The sequence below is a fragment of the Sciurus carolinensis genome, chromosome 6 (assembly GCF_902686445.1).
Source record: "Sciurus carolinensis chromosome 6, mSciCar1.2, whole genome shotgun sequence".
Lineage (NCBI taxonomy): Eukaryota > Metazoa > Chordata > Mammalia > Rodentia > Sciuridae > Sciurus > Sciurus carolinensis.
Genome location: NC_062218.1, coordinates 99,733,394 through 99,758,181, shown reverse-complemented (window position 1 = coordinate 99,758,181; position 24,788 = coordinate 99,733,394). Strand labels below are relative to the sequence as shown.

General features: G+C 39.1%; 1 protein-coding gene across 4 annotated transcripts in view; it reads right to left on the bottom strand.

Moving 5' to 3' along the window:
* Window positions 1–16,839, bottom strand: part of LOC124986722 (protocadherin gamma-C4) — a 171,932-nt gene extending 155,093 nt beyond the window's left edge. The window contains exons 1-2 of one of the 4 annotated variants that reach the window (XM_047555370.1): window positions 7,023–9,660; window positions 4,470–5,257 (exon numbers count right to left, since the gene is read on the bottom strand). In XM_047555370.1, coding sequence (XP_047411326.1) covers window positions 5,222–5,257; window positions 7,023–9,440 — 2,454 coding nt within the window. In that variant the 5' untranslated portion in view covers window positions 9,441–9,660 and the 3' untranslated portion in view covers window positions 4,470–5,221. Of the gene's footprint in view, window positions 1–2,034; window positions 5,258–7,022; window positions 9,760–14,272 lie in introns of those variants that run through there. The other 3 variants (XM_047555368.1, XM_047555361.1, XM_047555354.1) reach the window with 3 other exon arrangements.
* Between the last annotated feature and the right edge of the window lie 7,949 nt (window positions 16,840–24,788).

Here is a 24,788-nt window from a genome sequence, read left to right as displayed (position 1 = left end):
CTCTGGAACCAATTGAATAAACAAATATCTGTTCTTTATAAATTTCCCAGTCTCAGATATTTTGTTACAGCAACAAAAAATGGACTAAGATGCCAACTGAACAATTATTCTACTATTTTGCAGTGCTGACTCATACTCATCTCACACACTACTGAAAATAGACTATTATCTACTTTCCTAAGACATGCTTTCTTTGGTTTTCTTTAGTTCATGCCTTTACATAATCTGTTCCTTTTATTATGTATTCTCCTCATTTTCTTTCTAGTAAAATTTTTCCCATCCTTCAAAAAATCATTTTTAGTGAAAATAGTGTGTCTGAGACTTTTTCATTGTCCACATGAGTAGAGAAATTTAAATGCTCAGTGTCTTTTCAGGATACACATGTAATCTATGTTTCATATGGGATTTGCAGAAAATTCTCCTTGAGTATATTCCCCTGGAAAAAATCACTAAATATTTTTTCTCTTTATGAAGCAAGTGATACCAATACTATAAAGATGTTCCCCAAAAAGATATGCCAAAGGTTACGTGACTTGTTAATTCTGTGATGTATTCGAACATCTGAATGAGAATATATCTTTCTCTGCTTACAATATTTTCTTCAGGTTCTGTTATCTCACACATTTGAATGTATCGTTTCCTAATATGCTAAGGGAGAGAATTTTTTCCTTTGAGATCTAATTAAATATATTTTGGTCCAATTTTGAATGACCACTTATGATGACATGAGTGAAAAAATTTCATAAATTTCAAAATGGGTCAATAATTTCTGGCTCAAGAAAGTTGTAGAGCATGCTTAGAACTCCTATTCCATTATTGAAATGGATGGTCTGGAAATCTCTTGCAGAGACTGAAACATATCTCTCCTCTTTAAAACCCTTCTCAATGAGGAATAAATACTACTCTGAGGCACATAATTGAGGCAAGTGAGATTTTCACATACAAGCAAAAGACTGGAATCAAAATGAACCCCTCCACATGCATTTTAGGCATTTAAGATTAAAGCATTTGGCTACTCTTCATAGTCATATATATAATAGATAGCTATATCTCCTTGAGATGATGATATATATCATGGTATAATACACACACACATATGCATATATACCCTTGAGATGAAAAGAGTGTGGCACAGCTTGGAAGAAGTCAAACATAATTTTAAGTTTTATACATACATATTTTAACTTATTTGTATTTATATACAATTTTAACTTGTTTGTGTCAGTCAGGATAGGTTTTGTAGGTAGGAATGACAAACTTCATATCACAGTGATTTAAAATGTAAATGGTGGCCAGTTACTCATGAGGCTAAGGCAGAAGGATATCAAGTTCAAGGCCAGCCCAGGCAACACTGAGGTGTAGCTCAGTGGTAGAGCACTTGCCTAGTATGTAAAAGGCCCTGGGTTTAATTTGCAGTACAGCAATAAATAAATGGTAATATAAAATATAAAAAGACAGGACTGGGGTATAATTCAGTAGTAGAGTACATGCTTTGGATGAAGCAAAGTCCTGAATTTTATTTCCATTTTTAAAGCCTATTTATCACAAGTAAATCAATGATAGCACACAGGTAGAAGGATCAGCCACAATTTCGTTTCCCTTGCTTCCTTCCTTCCTTCCATCCCTGTCCTTCCTTTTTCTTTTCTTTTTCTTCTTCCAATGCTGGGAATTGAACCCAGGGCTTAGGGCATACTAGATGAACATTCTCCCACTGAGTTTCCCTCCTTGCAGTTGTAGTTTCAAAGTATAGCTTAGTGATCTGGATATTCTGACAATGGCAATTAGAGCTTCCTCTGAGAAGAGACATATGCTATTTCCACTCACAAAGTACTGGTCAAAATTAACCACCTAGACCTACTCAGTCGTAATTCTACCATACCCCTCCCATAGACCCAAAAGAAGAAAAGGACAAATATTTAGACAACAGAACTAATGACTACCTCATTGCTTTATTTCTCAAATAAATGTGTTAAAGCTTTTTAATAACAATGGCATAACTGTTCTTCATAATATTCAAAGAAAGAAATAACTCACCACAAGTAGCTTGGAGTCTCCTTTGGTTTCAAGCAAATCTTGAGATACCAGGAGAGACTCGCTTTTCTCACAGCTCTCCTGGCTGATGAGTGTGTCTGCATAGTTGGGTTGAGGGAAAATAAGTTGACTCTTCCTTGAGTCCGTGGTGAGAGAGACCTCTTGGGTATATGTCTGCAGTAAAGCATGCACTCTATCCACACCCACAAAGTGTGAGGTAGGCATGCTCACCAACCCATCTCCTGAAGCCTGGAGTTGGCACGATGAGTGCCAGTGCCAAAGTCTGAGCACCAGCAGCACGATGACAAAGACAAGAAAGACACAGGAGACAGTAGCCACTGCCACCACCAGGTAGAGTGTGAGGTCTGAATCATCAGGATTGGTGGTAGTCCTGATGCTTCCCAGGTCTGCTAGGACATCAGAGATGCTGTCTGCTACTACTATGGTGAGTGTGACTGTGGCTGAAAGAGAGGGCTGGCCGTGATCCTGCACAGCCACCACAAGACTCTGCTTGAGAGCATCCCTATCCAGTAGGGCCCGTGCTGTGCGCACCTCACCGGTATGCAGCCCCACCACAAAGAGTCCTGGCTCACTGGCCTTGAGCAGACGGTAGGACAGCCACGCATTCTGGCCCGAATCTCTGTCTATTGCCACCACCTTGGTCACCAGGTATCCAGGCTCTGCAGAGCGGGGTGCCAGCTCCACACCAGTGGAGCTATCTGTGGGGATGGTAGGGTACAAAATTTCAGGGATGTTGTCATTCTGGTCCAGCACAAACAGATTCAGGGATATATTGCTACTGAGTGGAGGATCCCCACTATCACTGGCTGTCACCAGTAGCTGCATATCTCTAAATTCTTCATAGTCGAAGGAACGCAGTGCATACAGGACACCAGTGTTAGAGTTGATGGTGATATAGGAAGACAGTGGTGACCCTTGGAGGGTATCCTCAGTCAATGAATAAGTGATGCGGGCATTGTTGTCACTGTCTGGGTCCTGGGCAGTAACAGAGAAGATGGAGGCTCCTCTAGGGTTGTTTTCGGGAATGTAGGCAGAAAAGGAAGTATGAGTGAAGATAGGTGGATTGTCATTGATGTCTGCCACATGCAGAGTTAGGTGAACGTCTGTGGACAAAGGTGGAATTCCTCCATCTGTGGCTCTCAAAGTGATATTATATTCAGACAGTTGTTCACGATCCAGAGATGTGACTGTCACTAAGCGGTAATATTGGTCTATTGATTTTTCTAAATTAAATGGCAGATTTCCCAAGACAAAAACTGTGACTTGTCCATTCTGCCCAGAATCTCGGTCATGCACATTGATAAGAGCAATTTCTCTTCCAGCAGTAGCCTCTTCTGGGACTGAGTCTGTTAGGGAAGTGATTGTAAATTCTGGGGCATTGTCATTCACATCCAGAACTGTGACTAGAATCTTGGTTCTTGAAACAAGACCTGGTCCATCTTGTGCTTCAATTTTAATTTCATAAAACATGGCGTCCTCATAGTCCAGACTTTTTAATATCGATATGTCTCCAGTCACTGAGTTGAGATCAAAAACCTGAGTGATTTTGCCAGGCATTTTATCTAGAATATAGGACACTTGAGCATTGAATCCTTCATCAGGGTCTGTGGCACTTACTGTGACCAGCTGGGTTCCCACCGGCACATTCTCCTGGACACTAACATGGTACTCTGACTGAGTAAATACGGGTGGGTTGTCATTTGCATCCAAAACTATCACTTGGATGCACAAGTTGCCTGAATGGACAGGGTCACCACCATCAGAGGCAAAGAGTTCAAGCTGGTGTACTTCCTTTTTCTCACGGTCCAGTGCCCGATCCAGCACCAACTCTGGATACTTGGTCCCATCAGGGACGCTATTCACAACCAGAGAGAAGAAGTCATTGGGGCTGAGCTTGTAGTTCTGCAAAGAATTAATGCCTACATCTGGGTCAAATGCAGTTTTAAGTGGAAATCGGGTTCCAGGAACTGTTAATTCACCAATTTTTATTTCCAATTCCTCTGTTAGAAAATTAGGAGCATTATCATTAATATCTTTAATTTCTACTTGTACCTCAAAAATTTTCAATTTATCCTCAATCAGGATGTTAAATTTTACCACACACCGCGCGCTCTGAGCGCAGAGCTCCTCCCGATCTATCCTTCCCCTTGTGACCAACGTGCCGTTTCGCAGGTTCAGAGAGAAAAGCTGCGTCCTACCTCTGGAGACGATACGAACTCCGCGCTCCGCCAGCTCCTGGGGCTCCAGTCCCAGGTCTTTGGCGATGTTGCCCACGAAGGAGCCCTTTTCCAGCTCTTCCGGCACCGTGTAGCGGATCTGCCCGGACCCTGTCTCACACAGAGTCCACAGGAGCACGCACAGCAGAGCCAATTCTCTGCCGTTGCGAAATCTCAGGCAATCGTTCATTTCCTTTTTGGTGAATATTTTTCCTCTGAATTCTGTTCCAGTTTCCCACGATGAACTCCAGTCTTATTTCCTCAGGGAAGTAAGTCTTTCATGGGCTCAATTCATAGGTTATAGAGCTGGTTGATAAATGGCATGAACTTGGTAGGAGATCCTAATCTTCTCAGTCTGATTTGCTGGGTCTTTGCGTTTTAGCAGCCAGGAAATGGTGGACTAGCTCTCCAGTTAGTTTTTCCTTCTTGAGTAGTCAACAGCGACACCCAGAGGCCTTACCGTTTAGTGCACACTCTCAGACGAACGGGTTATTATTTTTGTCTCCCAATTGAAGTCAGATGGAATGGGACTGGTGTTGACTTCATATAATTGAATTGATATGTATTAAAGGTTCAAGATAACTTCTTTGGGAAGCTACGCATTAACCTTAACTCCATACATATTGTTTCAAACTTAGTGGAGTTACTGATTCCAAATATTCAGTTTAAGAATCACAGTAAATGAGTCATATTTACAGATTATATTTCCTGAAGTTTGTCAACAGCCCAACATATTAGTTTTAATATTTGTTATTTAACCCATTCATTGAACACACACACAATGGGGTGTCAGACAATATAATTGTTGAGGAATTGAAGGTGAACAATATAGATACAACCACTTCCATCACAGAATTTGAGGATGTAAAAGCAAACAGGGAATCACATCATAGATAACTACTATGATGGGAAAAGTCAAGGGGATGAGATGGCTTTGGAAGTTAGCAAACTTCTCAGGAAACATAAGAGGAGTGGATCAGGGAAAAGACCTGGATGTGAAAGAATAGCATAGCAGTGTCTAGATGTTAGAGAGAAATCACAGACCTTCAGGGTACTGAAAGAAGTTCACTTTGCCTATGTCTAGAATTTGAGGATTTTTTTTTAAAAAACCACAACTGAAGCTGATAGATATCAACTTTTGTTTTATTTTCTACAATTTCTTTCCCTATATGTTTTCCTCTTCAAGCACAGTAGAAATACAACATATGTGTCATTTCAAGCATGGTGCATTGAATGTCTATCCATTAGATATTTATTCTTATGGAGTCACCGCATGTTCTAAAAAGAACTGTGTGTGTGTGTGTGTGTTTTGCAGTACTGGGTATTGAACTCAGGGTCTCATATAAGCTAGGCATGGACTCAATCACTGGACTATATTCCCAATGATTTTCATTTATTTATTTATTATAATATGCTATTCTACAGTATATTCCAATTTTACCTCACAAAGAGTTTTGTAATAGTAATCAGCACAATGGAATACATTTCCTCAGAATTTCCCTTATCAGATTCTCTTAAGTATAAAAAGGAAACACAGTAACTTAAGATATGTGAAACTATTAAATACAAGACTCCATTAGTACATGATTACTTCCAGATCAAAATAAGAAATGATCCCAGCACACAGAATATTAGTGTGTTCATTGTCCTTTGTTATTAAAATATGACCCACATACTAAAATCCAACAGAGGAAGGAGAACATAGAAGAAAAACTGTATTTGTGAGAAGATCTTGGATTGGGTGAGAGATTAGAAACATTTTTTAGCAGCTACTATAAACAGGAAATTTTAAGAAGGCAGATGTACAAAGAGAATCAGGGTAATTGTATTATATGGCTCTGAATCCCTTCTTTAAGCAAAGTTATATTGAAAATAAAAACTATTTTTAAAGATAAAAAGGCTATATGGTTTCTAGATAGAAGAAGAATTAAAAGTGTTAACAAAGGGAAACCTGTTTATTATATTCCTTTACAAATTTATTATAGAGTGAATGGTAAGTCAGTTAGTTCTTCAAGGAACAGATAGCTGCTTTAGAGGCCAACGTAATTTATACTTAGCAGAGATACCATGATATACCTTCATGAAACACTACAAAGAATGTTTGTTTCTGAGCTAGGCGTGTACCCAGTGAAAGAGAGAATGCTAAGTAGTCCATGTGTTCAATCTGTAGCACCAAAAGAAAATAAAACTATATTTCTAAATTTCCATTTTAATAGGTAAGGACATTCAAATTAGGAAAATAAAGAACTTCACTGACAAACTAAAAAAATATTAAGACCAAGTGAGAAAGAACTAATCAAGGTGTTCATTATTCATACACAAAGTCAAATATGAGACAAAAGTCTTATGTTTTAAAGAAGGGGTTTGAGTCAACATGATTTCTAACTTCCACATTTTTAAGAAAAAGAATTGTTGATTCATGCAGATAAGATGATTTGCCCAGCATTAGAAAAGTGCGAGAAATAAGCTACTCTAGTTCCTGAGACAGTGATCTTTTGATTATCTAAATATCACCTTCACCTCTTAATGTCTGGTTTTCGCCAGTTACACAATTGGCTCTACTCTGTCTTACAGTTTGAGAACCCTTAAAATTACCTGAGAATAATTCACCAGGACTCATTTACTAAAAAATAAATACATCCTCAAGGAAATATGGAGAATAAGACAGATATAATAACAGTGGAGGCAATCCGATAACTAGGTAAATTTATTTTAGCAAAATAACTATTAAACAAGTTCTGAAAAGATGTTTACCTGAAATGTTTTATCTCCTTTATCATCAAGTAGAGATTGAGGTGCTGATAGAAAATCCTTTTTCTCACAGCTCTCCTGGCTGATGAGTGTGTCTGCATAGTTCGGTTGAGGGAAGATCAGGTGGCTCTTCCTGGAGTCCGAGGTAAGGGAGACCTCATGGGAATAGGTCTGCAGGAAAGCGTGCACTCCATCCACACCCACCAAGTGTGAGGTGGGTGCACCCACCAACCTGTTTCCAGCAGCCTGAAGCAGGCGTGAGGAGTGCCAGTGACGCAGCCTGAGAGCCAGCAGCACTATGACAAAGGCCAGGAAAATACAGGAGACAGCGGCCACTGCCACTACCAGGTAGAGTGTGAGGTCTGAATTATCTGGGTTAGCAGGGGTTTCAATGCTGTCCAGGTCTGCCAGGACCTCAGGGATGCTGTCTGCTACAGCTATGGTGAGCGTAACTGTGGCTGAGAGAGGGGGCTGGCCATGGTCCTGGACAGCCATCACAAGACTCTGTTTGAGTGCATCTCTATCTATCAAGGCCCTTGCGGTGCGCACCTCCCCAGTGTGCAGCCCTACAGAGAAAAGCCCAGGTTCACTGGCCTTTAGCAGGTGGTATGACAACCAAGCATTCTGGCCTGAGTCTCTGTCTACTGCCACCACTTTAGTTACCAGGTATCCTGGTTCTGCAGAGCGGGGTGCCAGCTCCACACCAGTGGATCCATCAGTTGGAAGCGTGGGGTACAGGATCTCAGGTACATTGTCATTCTGGTCCACCAAGAACAGGCTCAAGGATACATTGCTACTGAGTGGAGGGTTACCACTGTCCAGTGCTATCACCCACAGCTGCATATCTTGGAATTCCTCATAATCAAAGGAGCGCAGAGCATAAAGAACCCCAGTGTCAGAGTTGATAGAGATGTAAGAGGACAGGGGTGCTCCTTGAAAGGTGTCTTCTGCCAAATAATAAGTTACTTGGGCATTGTCTTCACTGTCGGGGTCATCAGCCAACACTGAAAAGATGGAGGTGCCTCTGGGATTGTTTTCCAAAATGTAGGCAGAATAGGACCTGCTGCGGAAGGTGGGTGGGTTGTCATTGATGTCTGCCACCTGCAGCAAAAGATGAGCATCTGTGGACAGAGGCGGGTTCCCACCATCCTTAGCAGTTAGAGTGATATTGTAAAAGGAAAACTGTTCCCTGTCAAGGGCTCTGGTTGTAACCAGTCGGTGGTAATTGTCCACTGACCTTTCTAACTTGAAAGGAAGTTTCTCTGGAAGTGAACATGTGACAAAAGCATTTTGCCCAGAGTCTCTATCATGTACATTGAAAAGTGCAATTATGGTTCCTGGAGGACAGTCTTCAGGAACTGAGCTAGTAGCAGATGTCATGTAAAATTCTGGGGCATTGTCATTCACATCCAGAACTGTGACAATAACCTTGGTTCTGGTCAGAAGGCCTGGACCATCCTGAGCTTCAATGTCAATTTCATGTAATTTAGCATCCTCATAGTCCAGACTTTTTATGATTGTTATATCTCCAGATGACTTAAGCTCAAATATCTCTGCTGTTTCTCCAGGAGGTTTCTCTCGAAAATATGTGACTTGAGCATTATATCCCTCATCCGAATCAGTGGCAGTCACCGTGAGTATCCGGGTGCCTACAGGCATATTCTCTGGAACGCTTACACGGTACTCTGGTTGTGTAAAAACGGGAGCATTATCGTTGGCATCTAGGACCTTGATGCGAATGCGGCAGGTGCCAGATCGGACCGGGTCACCTCCATCAGAAGCGACCAGAATGAGATGGTGAACTGCTTCTTCCTCACGGTCCAGAGCATGCTCCAGCACTAGCTCAGGGTACTTGTTCCCATCAGTTCCACTTCGCACATCCAGAGTAAAATGGTCATTTGAGTTGAGTTCGTACTTCTGCAGGGTATTCTCTCCTATATCCACATCATGCGCACTCTTAAGAGGAATCCTGAATCCTGGTGTATTCATTTCACTTATTTTAAGCTCCAGTTCCTCTACTCCAAAGCGAGGGGCATTATCATTAATATCTGTTATTTCCACCTCTACTGAATAAATTGTCAATTTATCTTCCAGTAGTATGTTAAAGTTCACCAAGCACTGCACCCTCTGAGCGCAGAGCTCCTCCCGGTCTATTCTGTCCGCAGTGATCAAGCTCCCACTTCGTGGGTCCAAAGCAAAGAGCTGCGTCCTACCTCTGGAGACGATGCGAACTCCCCGCTCTGACAGTGCCAGGGGCTCCCAACCCAGGTCCTTGGCAATGTTGCCCACGAAGGAGCCTTTGTCGATCTCCTCTGGCACAGAATAGTGAATTTGTCCAGCTCCTGCCTCCCAAAGGTCGGCCAAGAGAAAGCACAGCAGGACCAGACTTCTGCTTTGCAGTAACCTTTGCAGAGCCGCCATTTCCCTTTGCAGAGCCGCGGTGTTATCTTTAAAGTCCACTTAAAAGCATCCAGTGAGGGATTCCACCGATCCTTATTTCCCAGGGTCTGAGACAACCAGCACCCACAAGACCCAGGTCTCTGTGGAGAGAACTAATGGACTGCCGGACTGAATTTCTTTGCCATCCCGGAACCTGCGGGCCAAATGCGAGTCCTTTGTGTTGTGGAAGCGGTAATGTTGGGTTGGTTGTCTCGCTGCCTTTTACTACTTACGTGGTAAACAGCGACGCTCAGAGGCCTGGATAGTTTCTGCATCCGCTCAGGCAAATCCCCGTTATATCCTGTTGATGTTTGGCTATGAATTTTAGGTTACTTTAAACAATATTACAGTTCTAAGACACTTTAGAAATAAATCTTTGATGGCAGGACTCTTCTTCTCAGAATTAATAACAGTGGTGTAAGTGTATGTGACCTTGATAGTAGTTGCTAGGAAAGTATTATTGAATACTCAAGGAACTAACTCTACAGTTACTCTTGTTCCAAATACTTTCCACCTCTTTCTTATTGTACATTCAGAGACAAAAGATTCATTTAAAAACACTAGCTGTATTTTCTTCTAAGGTTATATGTTTTGAATTTCTGTGCTTGATGGTTTAGCATTTAACTTCAAAACCTGTATTTACTGAATCATCACTTAATTTGGCATATGTACTTCACACTTTATTTGATCCAGACTGGAGATGGAAACAATTAACCCAGTGTCATGAGACTTAAAAGATTGGAGAGGACACACAAAAGTAAAGAAGATCTTATTATAGAGTATGATAATGACTATGATGTCAGGTGGGCAATGGGAGAATACAGAGGAAGGCTATCCAGCCTAGATTTAGGGATCAGGAAAGACTTCCAGGACATGATTGGAGTTGAATCCTAAACAGTGCAATTGGATGGAGAAAGAGACTTGAGTAACGTTCTAGAATCTCAGAGACTGCATGGAACATTATGGAAACTGAAAGTGGTTCTGTTAATTAGATAAAGCTTGAGCAGGAAGGGGTTCTTACCATATCCTAGAAATCAGTCACTCAAAGGTGTTTGAGATTTCCAAGTCCTTTTCCTGATATTTATTATTTTCTAAGGGCATAGAATATAATACGTGGGTGTCTTTTTCACTTTTATGTACTTCTGTATAATACACTTCAAAATATTTTTATTAGTTATTGATGAACCTTTATTTATTTATTTGTATGCAGTGTTGAGAATCAGACCCAATGCTTCACACATGCTAGGCAAGTGCTCTGCCACTGAGCCACAATCCCAGCCCCTGTCTAATACATTTATTTCAAAAATATATTTTGAAAATTTTCAAAAATACAGACCAGTATAGAAAGTAATATGACCAAAGTCTGTGTGCATACTAGTTGACTTTATCAAATCTTAACATGTTGCCATATTTAAATGAGATCAGTTTTTAAACCTTATTTTGAGTAATTTCAGACTTATAGAAGAAACATGGTAAAAACAGCACAAAGAATTCTCATCTATAGTTATCCCTTGGTATCTGAGGGGGATTAGTTCCAGGGTTCTAATAGATACCAAAATCTGAGGATGTTCAAGTCCTATTTATATAATGGCATAATATTTCCATGTATATCGTTCTGTATACGTTAAATCATCTCTAATTGCAAATAATACTTAATAAAATGTAAATGATATGTAAATAGTTGTTATACTTTATTGTTTAGGGAATAATGACAAGATTGCCTGTACATGTTCAGTAGAGATATAATTTTTTTCAAATATTTTCAATCTCTGATTGGTTGAATTGACAGACATGGAATCTGAGGATATGGAGGGCCCATGATGCTCTTCGCTCATATTTCCCCAAATATTAACATTTTGGTGTCATGTTCTCCTGTGCCACCCCAAGATCAGAGTAAGTTGCAGACATGATATTTCACTTTTAAATACTTCCCTGTATGTTTCTTATAATCAAGAACATTCTATCACTACCAAAATATGATAAAATCAGCAAAATTTTGTCAGTTGTTATAATAATGACTTTTTGTAGCAAAATAAAAAATTGTCTGGTGTAGGATCCAATCCAAGATCACACAATGCATTTACTTATGTCTTTTTAGTAGCACTTAATCTGAGGCAGTTTATCAGGCTTTTAAAATATTTCATGACTTTACACTTTTGAAGAATACTAGTCAGCCATTTTGTAAAATGTCCTTCATTAAAGTTTGTCTGATTCTTTTTACTGATTAGTTCAGATTATGTTTTTTTGGCATAAATACTACAGGAATGATGTTGTGTCCTTCTCAGTGCATCTTATCAGGAGGTACATGATATATCTGTCCCAATACTGATAATATTATCCATGATCACTAGGGTAACTTTCTTGTAACTTGCAGCTCTCCCTATTATAAAATTATTGTATTTCCATTTATAACAAATAACTTTCTTGTAGAGAGATACTTTGAGACTAGGTAAATATTCCATTTCTAAAAAAGCTCTGACCATTTATTATTCTTTCCTGAAACTTTAAAAACTATGGAAAGAGATGAGTTGTTCTTATATTCTTCTTTAGTATCAGCCCCATTTCTCCCTCGTAGAAGTAATCAACTTCTGGGATACAGTATCACATTTATTAGTCCCATCCATGCTTTTATTTTATATATATATATATAAATATAATATATATATATAATATTTTGCGGTGTTGGAAATTGAACCCAAGACCTTGTCAAGTGTTCTACCTCTGAGCTATGTCTCTAACTCCATGTTTCTATTTTTTAACTACATATATATGCACCCATACATTTTTGCCTATTTGAAATTCAAATAGTAGAATGTCATTTATTCTAAGTCATTTTCCTCATCATTGCATTTTGAGATTTATTTATGTTATGCCCTTTTTACTTGCTGTATAATTCCCCATCAATGTGAAAAATCACCAAAATTTATTCCTATATATCTGTATTGGGGTATTATTTATTTCCTGATACTTCCTTCTCTTTTGCTTTCCTCCCTCCTTTTCCTCTTTGTTATTGCATCTAACAGGCAAAAACTGGACATCTCTCCACATGTACACATTTCTGTAGGCCAAGGACCTCAACTGGAAACCATTCCTCGGTCAAATCATATGCATATTGCTTCAATTATCTTTGCTGTATAATAAACCACCCCTAAAATTTAGGGTCTTAAAACAAAATGGATTCATTTGTTCAATAATCTTCCATCTGGGTTTGGATCAGTTGTTTCACTTCTTTTGCTAGGTTGCTTGTGGTTACTGTAAAATATCATCTGAGGACTGGGCTCAGCTGGTGTGCTGAGGTATCTGAGTGACTTATATAATAAGCTCATGGCCTCTCCTTCTCCACAGAGCTTTTACATGTGCGTTTAAAAAACCATGATCTTACCAGCAGAGTAATTGGACTTCATTTCTTAAAACTTTGTGGTAAAATACATGTAACAAAATCTACCATTTTGATCATTTTAAGTGTGCAGTTTGTGACATTTAATAAGTCATATTACATTATTGTGTAACCATTACCATTATTCACCTCCAGAACTGTTTCATCCTCCCTAACTGAAACACTGTATTAAACACAAACTCCTGTCCCCCTCCCTCCAGAAAGTAATTCTACTTTCGTCTCTGTGAATTTGAATACTGTAGGAGCCTCATACATATTTGCCCTTCTATAACTGGATTATTTCACTTAGCACAGTATTTTTAATGTTTGTCCATGTCTTATCATATCAAAATTTCCCTTTTTCCTTCCTTTTTAAGGTGTATTTATACATGTATGTATGTATATTTGTATATATGTACATGTACATGTATGTGTGTGTGTGTGTGTGTGTGTGTGTGTGTGCACGTGCGTGTGTAATCTTTTATCTATTCATCTGTCAGTGGGCATTGGGAATGCTTCTACTACCTTTTAGCTATTGTGACTAATGCTGCTATGAATGTGGATATCCAGATAAATATCCCTCCCTGGCCCTGCTCTCACTTCTTTTGGGCTGATACCTTTACAATGTATTTCTTTCTGTTGCATTAATATACCTGAAAATGGAATATATACTTGACTCTTGTTAGTCATGCTCATTACAGGTATACTGGAAAATAAGGAGGCTTTAAAACTTCTCGAGTTGCAAGGTAAATTTTCTGTTATTCATTTTATCCCTTCACTTTGGAAATTACTTAAATAGGTGTATTCTTCAGCATGCATAAAATATCTCATAATGAAAGATTAAACAAAGGATCAAGATATTCAACAATTAAAAATTGCAGCTTGTATAGATTTCTGTAATTTTATATTAACATAACTGAAAATACTACTTTAGACAATCTTCACTTTTTCAAATGTCACTAAATAAAATATCACAACATCCTGCAGATGACATCTGCTTTAAATTCAGAGATGAATTAGCAGATATTTAAGGAAACTTGAAAGTAGTATTAGTCATGTAACTATTGGTCAGCCTTTTCTAGTCAAACTCCATTTCTTTCAGATAAGAGGACAATAAACTTAAAACAATGAAATGATTTGGCCAGAGGTAAGCAAGAAAATGTTAGATGCTAGATTTCCTTATTTCCTAATGTGGTGTTCTTTCCAAAAGGACATGCAGCACTACATGCCTACTCTTCTTCTCCACCTCCTACCTTATGATTACAGATACCTTTTCAATGTAAGAACAATAATAAATAATGCATGTAAATTGTAATCCTGTTTAATCCTGGTTCTACAATCCTTGTAATAGGAGTGATTGTAGTAAAAATTGAAAACAAGTAAGTAAAATAATAAATTATTTAAATATAGATAATTTATAAAGTTACTAAAAGATTACCTGAGAAATTGTTTCCTTTTTATCTTCTAGTAAAGTCTGCGGTGCTGAAAGAAAATCCTTTTTCTCACAGCTCTCCTGACTGATGAGCGTGTCTGCATAGTTCGGTTGAGGGAAGATCAGGTGGCTCTTCCTGGAGTCCGAGGTGAAGGAGACCTCATGGGAATAGGTCTGCAGGAAAGCGTGCACTCCTTCTATGCCCACAAAGTGTGAGGCAGACATGCCCCCTAATCCACTGCCTGCTGCCTGGAGCAAGCGTGTTGAGTGCCAGCGCCGAAGTCTGAGTGCCAGCAGCACAGTGACAAAGGCAAGAAAGACACAGGAAACAGTAGCTACTGCCACCACCAGGTACAGCGTGAGGTCTGAGTCTTCTGGGTTGTCCATGGTCCTGATGCTGCTCAGGTCTGCCAGGATGTCAGGGATGCTGTCTGCCACAGCTATGGTGAGTGTGACAGTGGCCGAAAGAGGGGGCTGGCCATGGTCCTGGACAGCTACCACAAGACTCTGTTTGAGAGCATCTCTGTCCAACAGGGCTCGTGCTGTGCGTACCTCACCTGTATGCAGCCCCACTAAGAAAAGCCCTGGCTCACTGGCCTTGATCAGGCGGTAGGACAGCCATGCATTCTGACCTGAGTCTCTGTCTACTGCCACCACCTTAGTTACCAGGTATCCTGGCTCTGCAGAACGGGGTGCCAGCTCCACACCAGTGGAACCATCTGTAGGGAGGACAGGGTACAGGACCTCTGGAGTGTTGTCATTCTGGTCCAGGATAAACAGGCTCAGTGACACATTACTGCTGAGTGGTGGGTTCCCGCTATCTTGGGCTGTCACTCTCAGTTGCAAGTTCTGGAACTGCTCATAGTCAAAGGATCTTAATGTGTAGATGACCCCAGTGTCAGAGTTGATGGAGAGGTAGGAAGACAATGGTGCTCCCTGAATGATTTCCTCCAACAGGAAGTAAGTGACTTGAGCATTTTCATTGCTGTCGATGTCCTGGGCTCTCACTGAGAAGATGGAGGCCCCTCTGGGGTTATTTTCAGGAATGTAGACAGAATAGGAGTCCTGATGGAAAACTGGGGGATTGTCATTGATGTCTGTCACTAGTAGCAAAATGTGAGCTTGGGTAGATAGAATTGGATTTCCCTGATCTGTTGCTGTAACTGTGATGTTGTACTCAGGAGTAAGTTCTCTGTCCAGTGTTCTTTCTGTTACTAACCGGTAATAATTATCAACTAACTTTTCCAATTTAAAGGGTAGATTTTCAGGAATGGAACATGTGGTATGACCATTTTCTCCTGAGTCCTGGTCATGCACATTGATAAGAGCAATTATGGCCCCCATGGGAAAATTTTCTGGGACTGCAGTGGTGACAGAGGTGATGCTCACTTCTGGGGCATTATCATTTACATCCAAAACTTTGATTAGCACCTTAGCTCTGGCCATGAGCCCAGCGCCATCCTGAGCTTGAATTTCCATTGGATAAATTTTGTATTCTTCAAAATCCAGTGGTTCTTTATTTGATATTTCTCCTGTGCATGAATCCAACTGAAATATTTGGGCCACTTTGTGGTCTATATTATGAAAGGAGTATCTTACTTCTCCATTGGCTCCCTCATCAGGATCAGTGGCATTTACCCTGAGTAGCTGGGTGCCTAGTGGGACATTCTCAGGGACACTCATTTGATATTCTGCCTGAGTAAAGGCTGGAGGGTTATCATTTGCATCCACCACCTGAACACGAATGTGGAGGGTTCCTGAATGGATTGGGTTGCCACCATCAGAGGCAGTGAGGACAAGGTAGTGAACAGCTTCTTCTTCTCTGTCTAGAGGACTCTGCAGCACCATCTCTGGATGTTGGGACCCATCAGGTCCATGTTGCACATCCAGGGAGAAATGAGGGTTGTAACTGAGCTGGTAGCTCTGGAGTGAGTTGATACCCACATCAGGGTCTTGCCCAAAAGGCAGAGGGATCCTAGTACCTGGAGTCGTTATTTCATTCATTTTAAATTCCAGTTCTTCAAACTGGAATTGCGGGGTGTTGTCATTAATATCAATTATTTCCACTTCAATAGGGAAAAGTTTCATTTCATCCTCAACAAGGATGTTAAAACTCACCAGACACCGCGCGCTCTGTGCGCAGAGCTCCTCCCGGTCTATCCTGCCTGCTGTGACCAAGCTGCCACTTCGAGGGTTCAAAGAGAAAAGGTGCGTCCTACCTCTGGAGACGATGCGGACTCCCCGCTCCGCCAGCTCATGGGGCTTCAACCCCAGGTCTCTGGCAATGTTGCCCACGAAGGAACCTTTGTCTGTCTCTTCTGGCACTGAGTAGAAGATATTCCTGGCCCTGGTTGCCAACAGCAGCTCCAGAAAAAGGCACAGCACCATCAGCCCGCTGCAGCGGGTCAGCTTCGGAGGAATCGCCATTGCTCTCTGGCTTCGTATTTTCTTACAGTCTAGCATCAAAGGGTATCATTTCTCTGCTTTTCAAGAGCCTAAATTAACTCAGTTTTTAAGACGATTCCGAATACAGAGTCGTCCAGAAAGAGGGTTTGGGCAACCTCACATAGACATTTTTCATTCCGCGGCAGTGATGAAGGTCCTAAAAAGGAACAAGTTTTTTTTTTTTTTTTTTTTTTTTTTTTCCAAATTGGGCGTGCTTGTAGTGCTGGTATCGTCCAGATTGGTGAACAGCGGCGCCCAGAGTTCTGACCAGTTACTACACTCCTAGAAAAGCTTTTTCCTTCACCTGATACATGTTTTCCTAAATCTTAGTTTACTGTCCAGGGAATAATTAGTCATCTACCATATATGTACGAAAAGGAGAAGCCAAGTTCACTTAAATGTATGTAAAGGTCACTCAATTGCAATGTGGGAGAATGTCAGTATTTCCAAGTTATATGCTTTCCCTGTTTGCTATTCAGAGAATAAGAGTGAAGAACTTTCTAATACCGCAAAGAAGAAAAACATTCCTCCACTTTTTCTGTTGTATATCTTTTTCTGGGGGGTGATACCCTGGATTGAACTCGGAGCACTCCACCACTGAGCCACATCCCCAGCCCTATTTTGTATTTTATTTAGAGACAGGGTCTCACTGGGTTTATTAGTGCCTCACTTTTGCTGAGGCTGGCTTTGAACTTGAGATCCTTCTTCCTCAGCCTCCTGAGTCACTGGGATTAGAGTCCTGTAGCACTGGTCCAGCTCTGTTGTATATCTTGACTATGTGATAATTCATCAGGTCACACAAAGCTCTTTGAAGGATGAAAAAAATTGGAGGGAGAAAAGCTTTTAGAATGTAAGCTAGACCTTCAAAAATTGGATCACAGTGTTTCCTTTCCATTGTGCTTTGAGTACTTACCAGAATCCTTGGATTTTGAAGATGATGTTATAACCCTATCTACATTTTTCTTCTTTTTCTGAAGTGTCTATGTATTGTGTGTGTTTTAAATTAAATTCACCCAAAGCTGATATGTTTTGAATAAAATAACATTGGGCTCTTGGAATTTCATTTTTAAAACTTTACATGAATATATAATTTAGAACTCAAATTTAAGAGACAGGTTATGACATTATTCTCCACAAGAGAAAAGAAAAAAGGCTGCAATCTTTATTTTTAAGCAGTCTATAAGGATAATGTTATTCTCCAACAATCACAAAATATTTTCTCCAAGAGAAGTTGGTCTTCTTAAATAGCAGCATTTTTTAAATTAAGAAAATGAGTACGTTGGCTTCTTTCTTTTATTCATTGCAGTATTAGTAAAAGGTTACTATCTAAAATGTCTCATGGTTAGAGTGAGTTGTTTATCTTTATCCAACCATTAGAGAAATATGCTGTCTGCATTCCAGAGTATTTGAGAACATTTTCGGGAACAACTTGAGCCAGATACTGGCAGTCAACCCTTAGACATCATTTCAGAGAAATATTCAAAACGTGAGGAAAGATAGAATCAAAGGCCACAAGAATCATTATTGGAAAGAGAATTTCTGTTCTTGTAAAACCAAATGTACAGTTTATCAGCTTTAAAAAATAAGTATATGGAGCCCAAGGGTAATAGTAACTTGAAGATGCAATAAACCTCCTTCAATATTGCAAGGAAGGAAATCTTTGAGAGGTACCCCATAACTTTATACAACATACATTAATTTCACACAAAATTTTCTCCAAATGAATTGTGAGCAAATAAGGCAAATGAAAACACACATAAAAACTAGCAAGTAAACTTGAAGAGCCCCCTACATCAAACAACAGAGGACAAGCAGTGATGATTTACAAAAGGATGTACTAAATAAGTATATTAAAACTCACATGAATACATTTGAATCCACTGTAACATTTAAGGCTTCATTGCTGACACTACAGAGAATATCCAGTTCAAAGATGTTTCTTGAATTGGGTTGAAGAAATGAATATTTTGTGATATTTGGAGTCATGCACAGATTGTAGAAAAAGGGCAAACTTCTTTTAAATTGGGGGCAACTCCAAATCCAAGCTTGGACCAGAAGGCAGGCTGAAAGCAGCCCCTAGTGTCAGGGCTAGAGGAGTGTTGCTGGTGTAGGGTGATAACCAGAGTCCTTGTGAAGAAGAGTACCAAGACCAAGGCAAAGATTATCACCATATACAACTGCAGTTCTGCCTGGCTGGCAGTGATTTATGGTGTTTGGTGAGGTCTGGCACCAACTCCTGCTAATTTTTGACAAATACAAGATAGAATGTGATGACTTGCCATTGTGGGAAGTGACCAGAGAACTCTGATGTCTCTGTCACTTACCAGCAAAGTACACATGTAACTTATGTGAATCCCTAGGCTGAAGAACTAAGTTAGCTGGCCTGAAATATGTGGTAGGACAGTCAACCCTTGTGCCCCAGTTGGTGTCCACTCTGGTAACTGAATAACTAGGACTGTAGTATACAGTACAGTGTCAAAGAGGGCATCATCTAATTGTAGCTATTAGTGTTGTATCCTCCTTGCACTTTCAAGTAGTTATTCACCATCACAGGCAGGTTCAATATGACACTGAATCGCTACCCTTGAATCAGTTCAAAGGTAGTATCCATGAAAACCATTGCATTCTTCACTCACTGACATAGGACAACAGTGCCTCTCAGTACTAAGTCACTGGTCAGGAAGAAACAGGAGGTATGGAGACCTAGTTAGAAGTGTTAAATTGTTTGGTGGAGGTCTATGTGGGTATTCCTGGCCACCTGGATCAAAAAAGGAGGTCTTTAGAAAACCAGAGCATTTTTTGTTGAAGCAAATGACATGCAGGGTGAGGCTTATGCTAGAGGAGAGTGATAGCTTACTTATATTTTGTGTCTGTGTGTCGGGCTCTGATAGTGACATTGTAGATTAATTGTCTCCCAGCTTAGATTTCCACCAGTAGGTAGCAAATAATTACATACTAATTCTTGGAGGTGAATCGTTTGCCAATGGAATTATTCCTCCCTACAATAATTTTCACCTCTTCATTTAAGCAGGGTGGTCAGTTCTGTTGTTCTGGTTAAGCAATCATATCTCTAATAGAACTGGACACTGGCTGACAGTCACCTGCATTGCATTATGGTTCTGGTCCTTCATTTCAACTAGGACTCTGACATAGCTCCCAAGCTGCTTCCACTCTTATTTTCTATATCATGCTGTTCCTGACATTTTTCAAAATCAAGCATTACTGTAATTTTGGGGCAGCAGGTATATTCTGTATGCTCTGTGAGACTGTGCAGAAAATATAGGAGAACTCTACCTTAAAGATGTCATCAGGTCAATGAGGATCACCTGAAGAATTCAAGGAGGTGAAGGGTGTGTTCTGCAGGCAGGCTCTACTGTGTATATTGTGGTTCAGTATGCAAGGACTGGCATTTGCAACCAGTGCTCTATCTTGCCCATAGCTGTCCTGTCCCATGCTTACCACTAAGGAGTAGCAGCTCTGCTGCTCCGGTCCAAGGTGTCTTCAATAGCAATTCAGAATATTTATTGCTTGAGTGCCACTTCTTTAGTTCTGGGAGTTGAGGAGAAGGTTACAGAACCTAATCTGACAAGTTTACAGTTACCGCCAGCATCCAAATCTGATGACTTTAAACAATGAACCAATTAAGAGTTTTCCAGAATTTCCAAAACAAAATGTCTGTACCAAAAGCCATCATGTAATCAATTATATCCAGGATGAATATGTTTGTACGAAGGACTTTCCTTCGATTTTCAGTGAATTTGATTTTCAAATTCGAGTGGTTTAGAAACTTGCTTAGGCAAATCTGCTACATCCATCCTATTATTCTCAAGATGATCTCCGCTTTCTTAGGTAATTGAGTTGGTTCTCAGTACTTACCAGTAGTTTCTGGTCACTGAGACTGCAGATTCCCCATATTTAAAACCGCAGTTTTCTTTCCAGGAGTCTCATAGCGCATCTGCTACGAAATTTTCTAGGCAGAACAAAGACAGCAGGCAGGAAAACCACGCTTCCTGTGCGCTTTGAGCCACTCGTGTATGGGGGCTTCTTCCTCTCTTTTCTTTATTGCGCTGTTCAGATCCAATACCCTCGCTGCGGTTGCTCCGTTTCCGGATTACAAGGACGCTCTGGGGGCGGGGGTGGGGGAAGGCAGCGACTCATTCAGGACCAAGATATTTGGAACAGACTAGTGGGGAGAGGGCTGCAGTCTTCTCATGATGTATTTCCCGAAACCCTGCGAGTCCGCTGTGTCAGAATCGCCAGTGGATTGCTTTGCTTCACTTCAGCCACTGGCTGGCCGGCAGCGGCACCCAGAGGCCCAGCATGAAATGTCCCGCAGGTTATTTCCGCAAGTCTTTGGAGATTTTATTTGCTTCATTTCAGGGATTTGTAGATTACTAGCTGCTCTAGTATGAAAGGGTGCAAAGCACGATTTAATTTGGACAAAATATTAATAAAAGTCTTTCCACAAAATTTAAACCAAACGTTTTAGCATATTAAATGTTGACTTAAGAATTCTTGCAGAATTTTTTTCCCTAGTCCTTTTCCTCTTCTCTGTGCTGGGGATCAAACCATCGTCTCGTGCATACTAGGCAAGCACTCTGTCACTAAGCTACACCACCGGCCCCTGACATTCTTTTTTTGATGAAAACTGTATAATACTGAAACAACTTCTTCTTAAAAATAGGAGGGTTATTGGAGAAACTATTCACTGAAAAAGAATTCTACATTATAAAAACAAAATTTTACTGTAAATTCAACAAAATTAGTTTACTCTATAAAAAGGTAGAAAATACTTACAAAACTAAAATCATCAGTAACTGCATTGTATAATTAGATATAAAATTTACATTTGATGCCTATTAATAGTTTTCAATACATATATTTTTTAAATTCCAAAAATAACTTCTTTCATGGATATTATTGGTTTGTCTGTGCCCTTTCCTTTCTTCTAATATTTCCTTTTAGTTTTGGTGTCCACCCTCCATGTACCCAAAGAGAAGATTAACCTATTTGCAGCTGTAATAGATTCTGATCAATCTAAACCAATAATCCCTCTTGATAGCACTTAGGGATACAGGTTTAAATATGTATGAGCTGTATGTAGGCTCTCTCAACTCTGGTAATATTTTGAGATGGCTAATTTTTTTGTTGTGTTGTGGGAACTATATTCTGTGCCCTTCAGGATGTTTATCAGTATCCTCGACCTCTGCCTAATAGATGTCAGTGGACTCTATTCCCATAGTTAGTTGTGACAGCCAAAAATGTCTTTCAATATTACCAAATATAATCTCTTACTAACAACTTTGAGGAACAGTCATAGTATATTTACTAGTAGGTATTATTGAGTCAGAGATAGGTTCATGACCAAGTTAGTACAATCAGATCAAAAAACTGGTTTGGGGAGAACTACTCTTGTCATGGACAATAAGAAAGTTTTTCAGTCACTCCCAACATGTTTCTTGTACCACAGCCTTTGGAAATTTACAAGGAGAGGAGAGCAGAGTTGAAAGCATAATAGAAAAAGTATAAATAGAAATTCATTCTTCAAAATTAGAAGAGAAAACCAATTTGTGCTAGTCATGATTGTATCATATCCAAGACCTGCACTGTCAAATATAGTTATCATCAGCCACATGTGGTCACTGAACACTTGATATATGGCTAGTTCAACTGAGATATAAGTGTAAAATGCACACTAAAATAGATTTAGTATAAAATAAGAATGTAAGATGTATCAATAATTTTTACATTATGTCATACCAGTATTTTATATATATTGGATTATAGGTATTGAAATTAATTTCACTTGTTTATTTTTGCCACTTTAAGTGCCTACTAATCAATTAATTGATTGATAAATTTTGATGCAGCAGTTCAAAACCAGGGCCTCTTGCATTTTTGGAGAGTGCTCTACCACTTAGTCACATCCCCAGCCCCTAATTTTAAATCATATCTGTGGCTCACATCTGGAGCCCACATTATATTTTTACATGACAGAAATCCTCTAGTCTACTTGATTTTTGAGACAACAAATTTTATTATTGTTTAAACCAGTGTTGGTTTTTATTTTTTTTATAGAAGCATCTACTTGATATAGGAACTGTTACACATTTTTAGTTAATCTGTTTTTTATTTTTAAAATATATGGTAATACAGCAGTACGGAAGTTTGTTTTCTGAGGGGTGCTTGCTATTTTTTCACCTCTATAATTTCTACCCCCCCCAAATATAAGCAGTACTTCTCCTATCACCTCCAAAGGACAAGCAGCCCTTCAAGGAACTTGAAAGTTTATTAAAAAGAATTTTCAAACAAAAAGGATTAGCAGTGGCCTGCCATACTCCTTAATAAAACAAAAGCAGTCTTTGGAAGACTTGTTACCACACTGGGAAATTTATTGCTCTCTCCAAATCTTTGTTTCCCTCATATTACAGATATTCACAAAACAACCACAGTAGAGTAATTATTTCATCAATTCAGAGTTTTTCTGTATGTCTAATGGGTTTGGGGAAAGAACAACTGCATTTTAAGATAATGGTAACATGACAGAGGCTTTAGTTTTAGGGTAAATATAATTCCCTCAAAATACAGCATTTAGAAAATGTGTAAAGCTCAAAAGCAGATAACATTTCAGGAGTGAAGGAGGTAGATATTTTAGGAAAACATTAGTTAGCCATTTTAATTATCTCTGACAATCAGCCATCTCAAAGATTTATTAACTAAAATACAACATAATTTTGGCCAATCTGAATTGCATAGAACTTATTTCAAGTTACCTTCTGTGACAAAAATATTTGAGCATCATAAAACTCATAGGAAATGAAAGTGCAAAGACTTGAATTATTTTCATGTATAAGCATGTTTCACATTTAATATGGTTAAGAGCTATGCAGAGGTTAGCATGTTAAAACTCTCATATCTATAGAATAAGTAAAATCAGACATAATTAAGTACAATTGTAAATGTTCACCTTCAAAAAAGAAGAAATAGATCATCCTGGAAATTTTAGATGAAGCAGGTAGATGACATTCTTCAACACTTTGTGAAACAAAAAGAAATACTGTAATTACCTGCTTGAATAGAAAGGAAACATATGAAGTGGATCTATCTCACTTTATGGTGACATTGAAACAATTTCCTCTTAAAATTATTGTAGGATTTAAATTATATTTATGTTCCTTCTAGATGGATTAGCTATTTCATTCTATTAGCAAAAAAATTTTTTTTGGTTTATCTCCTATATTATCATTCTAGGTACTATGACACAATGAGCAATGCAGAAAAACTTACTAAAACCAAGATATGAATCTAGTGTAAGGAAGAAAGGTAAGTACATAAAGAAAGTGAATATTGAAACTCTTAATCACATTTAAAAAGAGTCACCTTAATTTAGGTGCAGTTGTTAATATTTTAGAGACTAGAAATTATATTTTTAACCATTCTGGGGAAGAAAATGTAAATGCCCTCATTGATCTAACAAAAAAATCTTACTAAAAAATAAGTGAAAATGGATGTAAAGAAGTGGAGACTGTTACAGTTATGTCAAAGTATTATAAATACATGTTAATGAAAACCTAACATCCATATAGAACTGTGAGAAGAAAACAGCAAAATCATAAAGGTGAAGTGAAAAAGATTCCACAGTAACTTAAAAATTACTGGCACATGAGAGACAAGACATAATATTTCAATTATATACAATACTTTAATCAGATCTTCTATCAGACAATTCTGTCCTAAATGAACCTCTGCTTCCCAAAGAACACTTACTTCTCTGTTTACATTTATATCTCTATCGAGCACATTAAAAAGAAAAATCACCTCTGGTCCTTTAGAGTCCTCCAAAGCGTAAATAAACCCAGAGGCATAGTTCCCCCTCCAGGCAAATTCATAATCACAAAAAAAAAAAAAAAAAAAGACATATAGAATTATATAGTAGGTAGCAACTTCTCTTCACTCCATTGGTTCGAGAACCTTAAAATTCATTTTGTGTTTAGTTACAAATTCTTGTGGCCGCACCAGATTGGATATACCCAAGGGAGGATCTGAGATGTTTCCAGAGCAAAGATGCTTTCTGCAA